This window comes from Talpa occidentalis, unplaced genomic scaffold (assembly GCF_014898055.3).
Source record: "Talpa occidentalis isolate TD23 unplaced genomic scaffold, MPIMG_talOcc4v2.1 talOcc4.12, whole genome shotgun sequence".
Classification (NCBI taxonomy): domain Eukaryota; kingdom Metazoa; phylum Chordata; class Mammalia; order Eulipotyphla; family Talpidae; genus Talpa; species Talpa occidentalis.
In genome coordinates this window covers 42,164,724-42,181,881 of record NW_023601212.1, presented here as the reverse complement: position 1 = coordinate 42,181,881, position 17,158 = coordinate 42,164,724, and the positions used below count along the sequence as shown (strand labels likewise).

At 40.1% G+C, this 17,158-nt stretch overlaps 1 protein-coding gene across 1 annotated transcript; it reads left to right on the top strand.

Annotated features, from left to right (window-relative positions):
- The first annotated feature begins 13,974 nt into the window (after nt 1-13,974).
- LOC119242171 (olfactory receptor 1361-like) lies at nt 13,975-14,922 on the top strand. Its single transcript, XM_037507937.1, has one exon. It carries the CDS (start codon nt 13,975-13,977, stop codon nt 14,920-14,922), a length of 948 nt encoding a protein of 315 aa, XP_037363834.1.
- The last annotated feature ends 2,236 nt before the right edge of the window (nt 14,923-17,158 follow it).

Sequence of the window (17,158 nt, the reverse complement as noted above, 5' to 3'; positions counted from 1 at the left end):
AACATAAAATACATAGAAGGAAATATAGGCGAAACACTGCGGGATTTGCACATCAAAGACATCTTTACAGACACATCACCCAAAGCAGTGATAGTGGAAGAGAAAGATAAACAGCTGGGACTACATCAAATAAAGAGCTTCTGCACAGCAAAAGAGACAATAACAAAAACAAAGAGAAACCCCACCAACTGGGAGAACATTTTTGCACCCAACACTAATGATAAAGGACTGATCACAAAAATCTGCAAAGAGCTGATGAGACTCAGCAACAACAAAAAGAAAATAATCCAGTCAAAAAATGGGCAGAAGAGCTAAAAAGAAACTTCTCTGAAGAGGAAATGCAAATGGCCAACAGACATATGAAAAAATGTTCAACATCACTTGTAATCAGGGAAATGCAAATCAAAACTACCATGAGATACCATCTCACACCAGTGAGAATGGCACATATTAAAAAAACTAGCAACAACAAATGTTGGCGAGGATGTGGAGAAAAAGGAACTCTTGTGCACTGTGGGTGGGAGTGCAAACTGGTCCAACCACTATGTAGAGCTGTGTGGAGATTTCTGGACCTACTAAACATAGAGCTTCCATATGATCCAGCATTCCACTCCTAGGTATTTACCCAAAGGACACAGAAACATCAATTCCAAAGAGCACCTGCACTCTATGTTTATATGCAGCACTGTTTACAATAGCTAAGCTTTGGAAACAACCAAATGCCCAAAAATAGATGACTGGATCAAGAAGATGTGGTACATATATACCATGGAATATTACTCAGCATTCAAAAAAGATAAACACATGCAATTTTGCAGCAACATGGATGGCACTGGAAGGGATCATGCTCAGCGAAATAAGCCAAAAGAAAAAGAAAAATACCGGATGGTCTCACTCATAGCAGGATCAGAAAACTTAAATAAGGGACCAGGAAAATGAATATAAGAAAGTGAAAATCAAAATCAACAAAAAACTATGAACCAGAGACACTTTTTTTGGGGGTGGGGGCGGGAGGGGAAGATTGGGGTCAGAATGGGCGTTTTGCAATTGTATGGGGGAATATAAAAATAAAATTTAATATTTAAAAAAAAAAAAAAAAAAAAAAAAAAAAAAAAAAAAGTTTTAAATTATATATATATATAAAACATCATTCTTGTACAATGTATGCTTTCTCTGCCTCAGGTGTATACATTTTTTTTGACAGTGGTTATACTTTATTTTTATTTATTTATTTATTTTAATTAAAATTTTATTTTTATATTCCCCATACAATTACAACCCCCTTAGTTTTACTTCAAGCCCTCCTTTCCCTGCCCCACCTCCCATAGAGTGTCTCTTGTTCATAGTTATTTGTTGATTTTGATATTTTCATTCTTATAGTTATTCTTTTTCCTGGTCCCTTATTTAAATTTTCTAGATTCCTACTATGAGTGAGACCATGCCGGTATTTTTCTTTTTCTTTCTGGCTTATTTCACTGAGCATGATCCCTTCCAGCGCCATCCATGTTGCTGCAAATTGCATGTGTTTTTATCTTTTTGAATGCTGAGTAATATTCCATGGTGTATATGTACCACATCTACATCCAGTCATCTATTTTTGGGCATTTGGGTTGTTTCCAAAGCTTAGCTATTGTAAACAGTGCAGCTATAAACATAGGGGTGCAGGTGCTCTTTGGAATTGATGTTTCTGTGTCCTCTGGGTAAATACCTAGGAGTGGAATTGCTGGATCATATGGAAGCTCTATGTTTAGTAGGTCCAGAAATCTCCACACAGCTCTACATAGTGGTTGGACCAGTTTGCACTCCCACCAACAGTGCAGGAGAGCTCCTTTTGCTCCAGAACCTCGCCAACATTTGTTGTTGCTAGTTTTTTTATGTGCCATTCTCACTTCTGTGAAATGGTATCTCATTGTAGTTTTGATTTGCATTTCCCTGATTACAAGTGATGTTGAACATTTTTCCATATGCCTGTAGGCCATTTGCATTTCCTCTTCAGAGAAATTTCTTTTTTTAGCTCTTCTGCCCATTTTTAGACTGGATTATTTTCTTTGTTTTTGTTGAGTCTCATCAGCTCTTTGTAGATGTTTGTGATCAGTCCTTTATAATTAGTGTTGTGTGCAAAATGTTCTCCCAGTTGGGGTTACTCTTTGTTTTGTTTATTGTCTCTTTTGCTGCGCAGAAGCTCTTTAATTTGATGTAGTCCCAGCTGTTTATCTTTGCCTTCACTATCAAGCTTTGGGTGATGTGTCTGTAAAGATGTCTTTGATGTGCATATCATGTAGTGTTTTACCTATATTTCCTTCTATGTATTTTATGGTTTCAGGACTTATGTCTAGTTCTTTAATCCATTTTGAGTTGGTTTTTGTGCATGGTGTTAGGTAGTAGTCAAGCTTCATTCTTTTGCATGTAGCTACCCAGTTTTCCCAGCACCATTTATTGAACAAACTTTCTTTGCTCCAATGCATATTTTGCTCCTTTGTCAAAGATTAGTTGACCATAAATCTGTGGGTTTATTTCTGGATTTTCTATTTGATTCCATTGGTCTGTGTGTCTGTTCTAGTTCCAGTACCATGCAGTTTTGATGATTATGGCTTTGTAGTAAAGTTTGAAGTCTGGAGTGTGATCCCTCCTTTCCCTCCTTTTTTTTTCAGGAGAGCTTTGGCTATTCGGGGTTTTTTGTGGTTCCATATAAATTTCATCAATAATTGCTCTGTTCTTTGAAGAATGACATTGAAATTTTGATTGGAATAGCATTGAATCTGTGTATTGCTTTTGGTAGGATGGCCATTTTATAATGTTTATTCTTCCAATCCATGAGCAGGGGATGTCTTTCCATTGCTTTGTCTTCTTCTATTTCTTTTAACAGTGTTTTATAGTTTTCTTTGTATAGGTCCTTTACCTCTTTTGTTAGAGTTATTCCCAAGGATTTTGATTTTTTTTGTTTCGATAGTAAAAGGTTTTTTTTATATTCTTCTTCTTCAGATTTATTGTTGGTGTATAGGAAGGCTACTGATTTTTGCGTGTTGATTTTGTATCCTGCCACTTTACTGAAATGATTGATGAGTTGAATTAGTTTTTCTGTGCAGTTTTTTGGGGTGCTCTATGTATATTATCATATCATCTGCAAATAGTGATATTTGACTTCTTCTTTCCCTATTTGGATTCCTTGTATGTCTTTCTCTTATCTTATTGCTCTGGCTAGGACTCCCAGTATTATATTGAAAAGCAGTGGTGAGAGTGGATATCCTTGTCTTGTCCCAGATCTTAATGGGAATGCTTTCAGCTTTTTGCCATTGATAATGATACTGGCTGTTGGCTTGTCATATATGGCCTTTATGATGTTGAGGTATGTTCCTTGTATCCCAAGAATTTCAAGGGCTTTTATCATGAATGGATGTTGCACTTTGTTGAAAGTTTTCTCGGCATCTATTGATATCATCATCTGGTTTTTATGTTTCTTTTTGTTGATTGTGTTGGATAACGATTGATTTTCAGATGTTGAACCATCCTTGTGTTCCTGGAATGAATCCTACTTGGTCATGGTGAATTTTCTTATGGATACATTGTTGGATTCTGATAGCTAAAATTTTATTGAGGATTTTTGCATCAGTGTTCATTAGGGAGATTGGCCTGTAGTTTTCTTTTTTTGTGTTGTCCTTGTTTGGTTTTGGTATAAGTGTAATGTTGGCTTCATAGAACATGTTTGGTATTATCCCTTTCTTCTCAATTTTTTTGAAGAGTTTGTGAAGGTTAGGCACAAATTCATTTCTGAATTTGGTAGAATTCATTTGTAATCCATCAGGTCCTGGGCTTTTGTTTTTGGGGAGGTTTTTGATTACCATTTCAATTTTGCTGCTTGTAATTGGTCTGTTTAGGTGTTCTATTTCTTCTTTATCTAGCTTTGGGTGATTGTAGAGTTGTAGGAATATGTCCATCTCCTCTAGATTGTTGAACTTGTTTCCATATAACTGTTCATAGTAGTTTCTGATTATTCTTTTGAGTTCTGCTGTGTCTGTTGTGATTTTTCCTCTTTCATTTATGATCCTGTTTATTTGTGCTTTCTTCCTTTTTTCCTTTGTGAGCCTGGCTAGCGGTTTGTCTATTTTATTGATTTTTTCAAAGAACCAGCTCTTGGTTTCATTGATCATTTGGATTGGTTTTTAGTTTCAATTTCATTTATTTCTGCTTTGGTTTTTATTATTTCTTTTCTCCTACTGATTTTGGTTTTTTTTTTGTTGTTGTTGTTCTTTTTCTAGATGTTTGAGCTTCGAGATTAGGTTGTTTCTTTGAGTTCTTTCTTGTTTCTTGATATGCGCCTCTATTGCTATATATTTTGCTCTTATTACTGCTTTTGCTGCATCCCATACATTTAGGAAATTGGTGTCCTCCTTGTCATTCAATTCAAAGAATTTTTTAATTTCTTCTTTGATCTCCTCATTAGTCCAGTGGTCTTCCAGTAGTGTGGTTTTTAATCTCCATGAGGTAGGAGATTTCCTTGCCTTCTGTTTATGGTTTATTTCTAGTTTGATGCCTGCATGGTCAGAAAAGATGGTTGGTATGATTTCAATCTTGGTGAATCTGTTGATGTTTTTCTTGGGTCCCGGTATGTGATCGATCCTGGAGAATGATCAGTGTGTGCTTGAGAAAAATGTGTACTCAGATTTTTTTTGTGTTTAATGTTCTATAGATGTCTGTTAAGCCCAAACACTCTAGATCCTTATTTAGAGCTTTAGTGTCTTTACTTATTTTTGTCTCATTGACCTATCCATTGTTGATAGTGGTATATTGAAGTCTCCCACCTCGTATGTGTTATCTCTAATGTCTGTTTTCAAAGATGATAATAGTTGTCTGATATATTTTGGTGCTCCTTCGTTTGGTGAATATATGTTAATGATTGTTATTTCTTCTTGAAGTATTGTGCCCTTGATCATAATGTAGTGACCATTGGGGTCTCTTTTTACCCTTTTGAGTTTGAAATCTGTTTTATCTGATATAAGTATAGCTGTTCCTGCTTTCTTTTTTGGTCCATTTGCTTGTAGGATTGTTTTCCATCCTTTAATTTTGAGTCTATTTTTATCTTTTGTAGCTAAATGTGTTTCCTGGAGACAGCAAAAGGTTGGGTTTTGTTTCTTGATCCAGCTTGCGACTCTGTGTCTTTTAATTGAAGAGTGTAGTCCATTTACATTTAGAGTTAATATTGATATGTTAGCATTTGTATTTGCCATTGTGTTTGTCTTTCCTTTGATTTTATTTATTTATTCTTTTTATAACTTTTTTGGCCTTCTTTCATTGTTATTCTTCCCTCTGAGGTTCTGGCTTTAGGATTCTTTGTAGTAGTTTTTGGAGTGGGGGTTTAGTCATAATGAAATTCCGGAGTTTCTGTTTGTCTCGGAAGGTCCTTATTCTTTCTTCATAGAGGAACGTGAGCTTTGCGGGATAGAGTACTCTTGGTTGGCATCTGTTTTCTTGGAGTCTGTTGACTATGTCCCTCCACTCTCCTTGCCTGTAGTGTTTCTTTGGAGAAGTCTGATGTCAGTCTGATTGGTTTTCCTTTTAAAACCAATCTGTTTCTTCCCTCTTGTCAGCTTCATTATTTTTTCCTTGTCTTGGAATCTTGGGAGCTTTACTATTATGTGTCTTGCTGTATTTTTCCTTTCATCATGGAAGTTTGGTGTTCTTCTTGCTTCTTATATATCAATTTTCAGCTCCTTCTTCACATTTGGGAAGTTCTCTTCAATTATTTCCTTGAATATTTTCTCTGTTCCTACATCTCTCTCCTCTCCTTCTGGGATTCCTATAACTCTTATATTTCCTTTCCTCATGGAGTCAGATAGTTCCCGAAGTTTTTCTTTGGTCTTTTTCCTTCTTACTTCTCTTTCCTTTTCTGTTTTGTCACTGTCAGAGAATCTCTCCTCCTTCTGTGTTTAGTTACAAATGTGCGACTTAAATTCCCACAGACTTCCCTGCATGTGTGGCAGCTGGATTGCACTCTGGGTTCCAAATCTCTGGATCCTCCTCTGGGCTCTGACTTACTGCCAGGTGGGACCAGGCTTCTGGGGGCCTTCAGCTCACTCTGACTGTGCAGGGATCCTTTTCCCTCTGGCTCCAGGGGGAGTCTTCTGCCAGATTCAAGCAGTCTACTGAAGAAAGGTCCCTATTCTAAAATGGCAATTCGGAGACAGGCACACTCTTCCACGCAACCGGTCTTCCCTGGCCATGGGTGCCCCCTCCCCCTCTGGGTTCGGACTGCTGACCTGAAGAGGCCTGGCATGGGTGAACTTCCCAGCTCACCTCTGGCTCCTCTTGGAGCCTTCTGACGGTTTCAAGCAGTCTTTACTGAAGAAAGGTCCCTATTCTATGGGTGTTGGTGATTTTTTTTCTGGTCACTAGGTGGCGCCAGAGATCTTGCCTAGTGTCCTTGGGGAGCTGTTTTTTTTTTTTTTTTTTACACTGTGGAACAGGGGAACAGAGTGGGAGTGGTGGGGAAAGACTCAACGGCTTTGGGGTGCTGTGTCTGCCTTGTGCCCCACAGTCGTGCGGAACCCATGCCCCGAATTTTGTGCCCTGGGTCTCAGTTCCAAAGCCCTCAGGTCCAGGACACGGGCTGTAGCCCAGCTCAGTGTCCGCAGAAATGGTGCCTTTTGCACCCCGCTCCCATGTCTGGGCGCCTGGTTTCTGATTACTCAGGGAGGGACATCCACCTCAGTGAGGGCCCCGTGCATCTCCCCGCAAGCCTAGGTTGCAGGCGCGGGGACCTGGGCAGCCGCGTTCCGCGTTTGCTTTTCAAGCTTGCTGCTTTTCCACACAAGCTTACTGGCTGGCCTGGGGCTGTGTGTAGGTCTCTGGGAGTCTTTGTTTTTCTCTAATGGCGCCTGGAGCCATTCGCTCACCTCCGCAGTGAATCCTGCAGGGTTCTCCACAGCTCCAGTTCAGGGGGTGTGGTGGCTGAAATAGTTCCATTCCATTCAAGTCCTGCTTGATGCGTAGTTTGTTCTTGTTGGTTGTTTTAGTTTTTTTGTTTTTTACTCTTTCCTGTTGGTCGGAGAGTGCCGACTTTGTGGGTGGGGAGGGTAGCGGGGTTCTGAGCTTTCCTCCCTTCTAATCCTCTTTTATGGCAACTTTCTTCTTCAGGTAGTTTGCTGGAGTTGTCCCTTTATCTTCTGTGTCCCAGTTCTCACTGGGACCTGCTGCTTTTCCTCCCTATTAACTTTTTTTTAATGGGAGATCTTACTCGCAGCGTTTCCTCACTGCCATGTTGATCCGCCCCCGGTTAATCTGTATACATTTTTGATGCATTGTTGGATTCATTTGGCTAGGATTTTATTGAAGATTTTTGCATCAGTGTTCATTAGAGAGATTGGCCTGTGGTTTTCTTTTTTGTGTTGTCCTTGTTTGATCTTGGTATTTGTAAGGTTGGCTTCATAAAACATATTTGGTAGTATCCCTTCCTTCTCAATTTTTTGAAAGAGTTTGTTAGGATAGGCACTACTTCATTTCTGGACATTTGGTGGAATTCATTTAAGCCACCCATGCCTGAGTTTTTGTTTTTGGGGGAGGGTTTTGATTACTGTTTCAATTTCAGTGCTTGTGATTGGTGGGTTTAGGTGTTCTATTTTTTTCTTTATCTAGCTTTAGAAGATTGTAAAATTGTAGGAACTGTTCCTCTCTTCTAGATTGTTGAATTTGTTTGCATATAAACTGTTCATAGTAATCTCTGTGATTATGCTTTTGATTTCTGTTGTATCTGTTGTAATTTCTCCTCCTTCGTTTATGATCCTATTTATTTGTGCTTGCTCCCATTTTTTTTTTTGTGAGCTTGGTAGAGGTTTGTCTATTTTGTTTATTTATTCAAATAATGCACTTTTGGTTTCATTGATCATTTTGATTGTGTTTTGCTAACTTCTATTTCTGCTTTGATTTTTATTATTTTCTTTATTCTACTGGCTTTGGGGATTTTTTTGTTCTTTTTCCAGCTCTTTATGGTGGGGTATTAGGTTGTTTGAGTTCTTTCTTGTTTCTTGATGTGCATCTGTATTACTATATATTTTCCTCTTATAACTGATTTTGCTGTGTTCCATATGTTCTAGAGAGTTGTGTCCTCATTTTCATTCATCTCAAGGTATTTTTTTAATTTTTTCTTTGACCTCCTCATTGATCCAGTGATCTTCCAGTAGCTTGGGTTCAATCTCCACGAAGTAGGTGTGTTACTTGCTTTCTTTTCATGGTTTATTTCTAGTTTGAAGCCTTTATGGTCAGAGAAGATAGTTGGTATGATTTCAATCTTAGTATTATCTTTTGATGTTTGTCTTGTGTCCCAGAGTGTGATCACTTCTGGAGAATGATCCCTGTGCACTTGAGAAAAATATGTACTCAGATTTTTTGGCTACAGAGTTCTATAGATGTCTGTTAAACCCATAAGGTTTAGGTCCTTGTTTAGAGCTCTAGTGTCCTTGCTTATTTTTGTCTTGTTGATCTATTCATTGGTGAGAGTCGTGTGTAGAAGTTTCCTACTATATATGTATTTTCTCTAATGTCTATTTTCAAAGATGATAATGATTGTCTGATATATTTTGGTGCTCCTTCATTTGGGCAGTATATGTTGATGAGTGTTATGTCTTCTTGATGTATTGTTCCCTTAATCATAATGTAGTGACCATCTATGTCTCTTTTTACCAGTTTTAGTTTAAAGTCTATTTTATCTGATGTAAGTATAGCTGTTCCTGCCTTCTTTTTTGGTCTATTTGCCTGTAGGATTGTTTCCAATCCTTTTCATTTCAGTCTATGTTTATCTTTGTAGTTAAATATGTAACCTGTACACAGGAAAATGTTGGGTTCTGTTTTCATCCAGCCTGCTACTCTGTCTTTTATTAATGACTTTAATTTATTTACATGTAGAGTTAATATTGATATACTGGCATCCATATTTGCCATTTTGTTTGCCTTTTGGTGATTCTATTCCTTACCTTGCTCTATTCTTCCTATTCAGTCCCCTGTTGGTTTTAGCTCTAGGGTTCTTGTAATATTTTTTGGAGTGGGGGTTAGTAGTAATGAATTTCTGGAGATTTTTTTTGTCTGAGAAGGTTTTTATTTTTCCATCATAGAGGTAGGGGAGCTTTACAGGGTAGAGCATTCTTGGTTAGAATTTGTTGAGCTGGAGTCTGTTAAATATATTCCTCCATTCTCTTCTTGCCCTTAGTGTTTCCTTGGAGAAGTCTAATGTCAGCCTGAGTGGATTTCCTTTATAGGTTATCTCTTTCTTCACCCTCCTCAGTTTCATTATTTTTTCCTTATCTTGGACATTTGGATACTTTACTGTCATGTGTCTTGCTGTAGTTCTCTTTTCACTGTGGTAATTTGGTGTTCTTCTAGCTTCCTGTGTGTCTATTTTCATCTTCTTCATGCTTGGAAAGTTCTCTTCAATTATCTCCTTTAATAGTTTCTCAGTTCCTTGATCTCTCTCCTCCCCTTCTGGGATACCTATGACTCTTTTATTTCCTTTCCTTATGGTGTCAGATAGTTCTCGAAGTATTTTTTCATTCTTTTTCTTTTGTACTTCTCTTCCCTTTCTTTTTTTTTTGGTTCTTTTTATATATGTATCTTCAAGAGTACTGATTCATTCTTCTGTTCTATTTTCATGGCTTTTCCCAGAATTCTAAGCTCCTCCAGTTGTCCCTGGGTATCCTCCAGTTCCTTCACTTTCTTCCTCAGCTCATTGATTATATTCATATCTCTTTCTGCATTTTCTCCTCACTCTTTGATTGTTTTCTTTATGGCCTTTTTAAATTCTTTGTCTATTAGGTGGAGATATTCTTCTGTGTCCGTATCATTGGATTTCTGGAGGTTGACTTTCTTTCTGTGGTATATTGTTCCCAGAAGGGCTTGATTGATCATATGTATTTTTCTTTCTTCCCATTGTTAGCCTTCACCTTTGCTCTGTTCTTAGTGCCCCTGTACCACTGGTGCTGGTGGGCATGACTTCTGATTTCTCTTGCTAAGGTGTGGATTTATCTGCCTGGTGCTGTGGCTGGGTACACGTCTGGACACTCCTCTGTTATGGTAGATGTTGTTCTGAGATATGCTTTGCTCCAGGAGCACCTGCTTTTCTTCCCTCCTCCACTGTGTGGGATGGGATCCAATGACTCAGTCAAGAGTCTCATGTGGGGCCACCCTTGTGGCACAGTGGTTGAGCGACGCACTGAGAAGCTGTCTGCAGCCTCTGCAGCATGGGTTCGATTCCCCACTAGCCAGGGAGAACCCCACATGGCGCAGCAGACCTCTCCTGCCTCGCCCGCTGCTCCCCTCAGCAGTGCCTTCACCCCTGTCTGCCTGTTCTGCTCCCTGCTCTGACTCTGGTGAATTCTCTCACCCTCCCGTGCTTCTGACCTGTACCCCAGTTCTTGTATAAAATAAATAAATAAATCTTTCTTTTTTTTTTTTTAAAGATCCTTGTGTGGAGGTCTGTGCCTCCAAAAACACACTGAGGCCAAGTCCACTGGGAGGTGCCTGCAGGCTGTTTTGGACATATGTCTCTGTTGAATTGCTAGGTCCCTCTAGGCATGTCTCAGAAGAATACTGGGGTTGTAAGAGAATAAGGAGTGAAATAAAGGATAAGAGGAAGGAGAATGACACGGCAATGTAAAAGGAATGAAGTTGAGAATAAAAAGCAAGGGCTATATAAGGGGATGAACATAGAGGAGGAGAGTGATGAGGGAATGTGATGGAGAGAGAAGAGAAAGTAGTGATGATAATGCTAGAGAGGATAGTGAAGAAAAGTAGAAGAATCAAAACAGAACTAGGAAAGACAGGAAGGAACAACAAACAACTGATCAATAAATAAACACACAAAAAGATGGGGGGAGAATTGCTTCGCAGGACTCTGGTGGATTCCCGTGAATTAGTTGTTGCTGTTTTAGTCTGGTCCCATGGAGATCATGTTAGAGCTGAGTAGAATAGTCTTCCCAGGGCTCTCTATCTCCCTTGTGATGTTTTGACAGAAGGAATAAGAAAGAAATGGAAGACAGCAGAACAAAAATGGCATCGAATGAACTGCAGCAGTGAGTGTGGGAGGATCAGCACTCTTTCAGGGCCCATGAGGTAGCTGGGTGGGTGATGAGGCTCCTGAGGACACCTTCTAATGAGGGCTTGGGGTACCAGGAGTCCCTCGATGTAGGGACTAGCCCTATGAGGCTCCTCCTGATGTTTTTCCCACTGGTAAAGCAGTTAAAACAAATAAAAAAAGGTCTCGCCAGTCCCCAGGAGAGGTGAGGGGAGGGACGCACCACAACAAAGGGGCTCGCACACCACGCTGTGCCTGTCCCAGACTCTGTTTGCCCACGTGCCCTTGTCCAGATGTCTCAGGATTCACAATCCAGATGTCTCAAGCTTCTCTTCCGTGACTGGTCTCCAGCTTTTTTCCCCCCTTTCTGCTGGCTGAAGTGGACTGGCTTTATAGGTGGGGGAGGGTAGAAGGGTTCTGATGATTTTCTCTCTTCCCATCCCCTGTTGTTCCAACTTTCCTCTTTGGGGAAAATGCCAGTGTCATCCAGTTTATCTAATGTGTCTGTGTCGTCACAGGAAACTTGCCATTTTTTCTCCCTATCAGTTGTTTTTATGGGAGAACTTAATCCTCGTGTCTCTTCACTGCTATTTGATCAGCTGACTCTTAATGTTATATTATAAACAAATGAATTGATAATTATCAAAACATCACATACAATTACCCTACAAATACAATGCACAAACAACAAAAATCAACACAAATATTTACTTAAAGAAGTTCAAACTGTGATGTTAAGTTGAGCAGGCACCTCTTCCAGAGAACAGAGAATTGTCCAGAACAAAACCAAGTTGGCGGGGCCTAAGGGCAAAATGCTTCACAAAATGTCTGAGGTCATTGATACAGCAAATCTCTTCGTAGTATTCATCAATTTGAAATTTTTTGTTTAATTTTAATTTTTATTGCTAATTAGCATAAATATTCTTGGAAAGTGCTAAAAGTTATTTCCCAGCATTTTTCAAACATTTCCAGATTTTATCAATAGGACAATTACACAGGTCTACATGGACTTTATCCTAGACTTGTACTAACAATAAGATATCACAGTTGCTCTTGACATGCAAGTACAGGCAATGTTTTCAAAGAATGGAGAGGAACAATTTAGAAAGATAGATGACTGTCTGGAAGGGTATTTGGGATGAAGAAGGAATCTTTAAAAGATGGAAATAATTTTGGAGTCCTTCAGTCTTGTATTGAATCTCTCCACAAAGGTGCTGGGTCATGTATTTGATGCAAATAGTTTATTTAAGTGATAATCCCAGGGGATTCTATGAATGTTTGTATAAGTATTATTGTAAATAATCAATTCTCACTTGGGGCAAGTGAGGTGTGTGAAAGGCTTGGCACAGTAAAGAGAAAGAGAGCCAGGCCAGTTTCTAACAGGCAGAAACTTTATTGTGTGCCTGGCTGAGATTCGCCGACCCCCACGGGGAGTTGGAGAAGTCACGCCCTGGGTGGGGGGAGATGTCCTTTTATAGGGTGAGGAGAGATTAGGCAGGAAAACTGGGTTGGCGGGGGGGGGGGGGGGGGAAACAGGTTTAGGCAGAACAAAGTTGTTTTTCGTGGAGCTGAGTTGTTTTTCTCCTGTTTATGGCTTCAGTTTTGGTTTGGTATCAGTGGTACTGGTGTCAGGGCCATCTTGTTTTTTTCTATGTGGGCTTTCTCATTTCTGGCCCCTACATCGAACTTTCAGTGTGATCACTCTGTTACAGAGCAACCCTGATATAAAATGGGTTGCCCGTCTGTGGGTCCTCACCCGCATGCTTAAAAGGGACTTAAACTGCAGGCACACACAAAAGGTTAATCAAAGGCTTATTTACAAGGAAGGAGGAAATGAATAACTAAGGGAGAAACAGAGGAAGATACATTCTTTTTTTTTTTTTTAAAGATTTATTTATTTATTTTTATTTATTTATACAAGCACTGGGTACAGTCAGAAGCGCGAGAGGGTGAGAGAATTCACCAGAGCCAGAGCGGGGAGGAGAGCAGGCAGAAGGACCGAAGTACACTGCTGAGGGGAGCAGCGGGCGGCAGGAGAGGTCTGCGCGCCATGTGGGACCCTCCGCCGGTGGCCGGGGAGGAGTCGAGGATCAAACCAGCGCTGCAGAGGCTGCGGGCAGCCTCGCAACCCAGAGCTCAACCGCCGCGCCACTGGGAGGCCCAGGAAGATACATTCTTAAATGTGTCCTGCCCATTCCACCGACCTGGAATCCCAAATGACCCGCCAAGACCAAACGCTGCCTGGCCAAGAGAGAGCGCCAGGAGAGAGAGACCCCACTCATATGGCTGATTATATTCACAGAGAAAATGGCTGCTTAACTCTGCCCTCAGGTCTTTGCAACTCTCTCTTTGGGGATCATGGAATTTGTAGTTCCCAGTGTCTTGATGGAGTGGGGGTGGAGTCCACAAAGCCTGTATGGAGTTTGCGCAGGACATCCTTTCCCCCTAGCAACTCCATGATCCTTGAGACACCGTAGAAATGCTCCAGAACTGCCTCTCTCAGGGTAATGAAGTTGGGATATTCATGCAACAAGCCCTCTTTACCTGAAACCAGAAATGAATGCTAGGGGTATCAACTCCCGTGCTTGTCCAAGTACTCTGTGTGCAGGCTGAGCCTGCTCCTGTGGGGAGGTGAAGCCCTGGGGCACAGAAATAAAGGGGGTGGAGTTGATAGTCAGTGTGCTTGAGAGATGTCCATCAAACTGCAAGGTTATCCTGCAGATGGACTGAGTATAATGAATGTTGTGTTCAGTGGTGGAAATAATATAGAAAATGGATAGAGGAATCTCATTTCCAAACAGAGTCAGAGGAAATGGTAAGTGTGAACTAACCAGTGGGATGAGATCCAGGTTTATGGCAGAGGCTTGTCTTGTTAGAAACAGGGACAGCTGCTCTACATCCTTTCTCTTTGACCCAGGATGGCCAAAGAGGGGAGAAACCTCACCCTGGTGTCTGAATTCATCCTACTGGGTATCTCAGAGGACCCCAAGCAACAACAGCTACTGTTTGTACTCTTCTTGAGCATGTACCTAGTCACGGGACTGGGGAACCTGCTCATCATCCTGGCCATCACCACAGACGCTCGCCTTCATAACCCCATGTACTTCTTCCTGGCCAACCTGGCCTTTGTGGACATTTGCTTCACTACCACCACCATCCCCAAGATGCTGGTCAACCATGTAACAGGACACAAAGGAATCCCTTATGCTGGGTGCCTGACACAGACTTTCTTTTTCATGTGGCTTGGTGCCATAGACTGCTTCCTACTAGGTGCAATGGCCTATGACCGCTATGCTGCCATCTGTCATCCTCTGCACTATGCCATGTCCATGACACCACAGCTGTGTATCCTCCTAGTGGCAGCATCCTGGACCACATCCTTTGGAAATGCCTTAACCCAGACATTATTACTGACCCGGCTTTCATTCTGCAATCACAACCAGATTCACCATTTCTTCTGTGACCTCAGCCCTCTGCTGAAGCTGGCCTGCTCTGACACCTTTATAAACAATACAGTGCTGTTCAGTATGGGCTCACTGCCTGTCATTATCCCTTTTGTGGGCATCCTGGTCTCCTACATGCTTATCTTTGCTGCTGTGATGAGGATCCCGTCAACAAAAGGCAAGCAGAAGTCTTTCTCTACCTGTGGCTCTCATCTCTCTGTGGTGTCCTTGTTCTATGGGACACTCATTGGGGTTTATTTCAACCCCACATCCTCTCACACGGTCCAGAAGGACACAGCTGCTGCAGTGATGTACACCGTGGTCACTCCCATGCTGAACCCCTTTATCTACACTTTCCGCAACAGTAACATGAAGGGGGCCTTGGGGGCCCTCATCAGTAGGAAGCCAGCTTTTACTCCTTGACCACAACATGGGGATGTCTGTGTCCAAGTACTGAAACTGGCACAATCCTAATCTTGGTTATTACTTATTTCATATTGTACTCAATTCACTAATTTTTTTTACCTCATTCTTCCAATAGCTTTTCATTAAGAATCTTTTACATTTCAATAACTTATATAAGTGCTGAGTATGCAGAGAACAAAGAAAATCCCTGACATTATGGTATTCACACTGAAATCTTAGGAACTTATAGTGGTTAATAGGAAGTGCCTTGAAAACCAGAGACCCGGGTTTATGTTCCACTTGTGTTAAGTTTCAGATTCTTGTCCTTCTGTTGCTTGGAATCACACTCAATGTTCTTTTCTACACAGATTCTTTAAATGGTTTAATTTAATTTGTTTCAATTTAATTTTCAGTGCAACTCCTTGCACTACACTATATTTGTCGTTGTCACTATGATGTGAAACAATAGTCTTGAGCAGAAGGTAAAGCCTTATTTATACTCTTTGGGGGAGAAAGGAGGCTGTCGTCTTTTGAAATAATGTCATGTTTCTGACTCATCACTTTTTAAAGACTTTCTTGTAAGTCCTTGAGATGAGCACAAAGAACAGCCAACTTCAGTAACATCTTGCTCTTTTCAATCACTTCTGCAAATAGATGTTAATTGACATATGATATGCTTTAAAGTTATCACAGGGGATAGTATTTCCAAATTATCTTCCTTGGCATAGCACAAGCCAGCTAACTAGTTTGCAATATTTGTTTCTTACCACTCGTCTACCAAGTTAATGCATCTAAATTTTCATTTTTGTGATGTTACATATTTATGTTTTAATTTAAATGAATAGTTTATTTGTTGTCAGTTTTCTAGTGCATCTGTAACAAAATACCACAAATTTATTGACACAAATGTTAAGTGGAATAAGCAAAATACTATGGTATATACATGAATGTCAGAAAAATGATGTTAGCTGAGAAAAATAATATTTTAATTAAATGTGTATCATGTGAAAATATAACTAAAATAAAACCAAAGAAGTTATCTGAGAAATTAAAAATTATATTTATTGAGGTAATACTGGTGTGTAGCACTATATGTATTTTAGGGTTACAGACTTACATTGCTACAGGTCTTTGTAATCACACCATGTTCATCACCAAAATGCTGATAATCCTCCACCAACATCCATTGGAAACCCTCTTTCTTTGTGATCCCCAACTCCTCCTCACCTCACTAGTAGTTTCAACTCAAGTTGAGTTCTAGTTGACAGTCAGAGTTCTATTGCTTGATTTTGTTTGGTTTTGTCTTTTACTTTGCTTGCTTCTCTATATTACACATGTGAATGAAATAATCCAGTATTTGTCTCTCACTTTCTGACATTTCATTTAGCATAATCACTTCTAGTTCCATCCATGTTCTCACAAATGGCATGAGTCCATCTTTTTTTATACCTGAATTGTATTTAGTATTTCATTGTATCCATATACCACATTTTCTTTATCCAGAGTTATTTGAAATTTTTTAAATAGAAACAACTCCATAGCATATATTGTCATAAAATATTGTAGATTGGATGACATAACCAATGTGTATTTGTTAAAGATGTTTGCTACTGGTTGCCAATATGTCTGGGTTCTGGAGAGGACCCTTTCTGGTCATAGATAATGTCCTCCTGCTTTGTTCTCACAGGGTCAGAGAGAGAAAGTTCTCCAGTGTCTCTTGATGATGGTGGCAGTCCATTCACAAGGGTTCCAATGAAGTTACCTCCAAAAGATTCCACCTCCAAATATTATCACATTGGGTATTACAGTTCAACATATGAATTAGGAGGGGGACACAAATATTCAATGCATAGCAGTCACTTAATTGCAACCAAACAACAGTGAATAAAGGAGTAAAGTAATACTTAAAGTAATAAAAAGGTAAAAAAGGAGTGTCTCCACTCCATCCATGCAGATAAGATCAGGTAGAAGCCTACTTTCCTTTTTGTGAGATGGTAACAAGATGCCTACAGAAGTGTGAAAAGATCTCTAAGGAGCCAATACTCAGAATCAATGTGGTGTTGGATTTCTATGCCCCATTCAGCAATAATGACTTACCCTCTCCCAAATTGTGGTGGTTTCAGAGAGCCTAGTGAATGACAGCATTAAAGCTAACCCTTCCACAGTTCAGTGGGGACTACATAGGGATCTGAGGTGCCCTTCAGCATAACAAGGCATCCCAAATTAAATGACTTTGATGCTGAATTGGGACCAG

Coding starts and splice junctions, on each gene's coding strand:
- LOC119242171 (XM_037507937.1), top strand. CDS start 13,975: ATGGCCAAAGAGGGGAGAAACCTCACCCTGGTGTCTGAATTCATCCTA.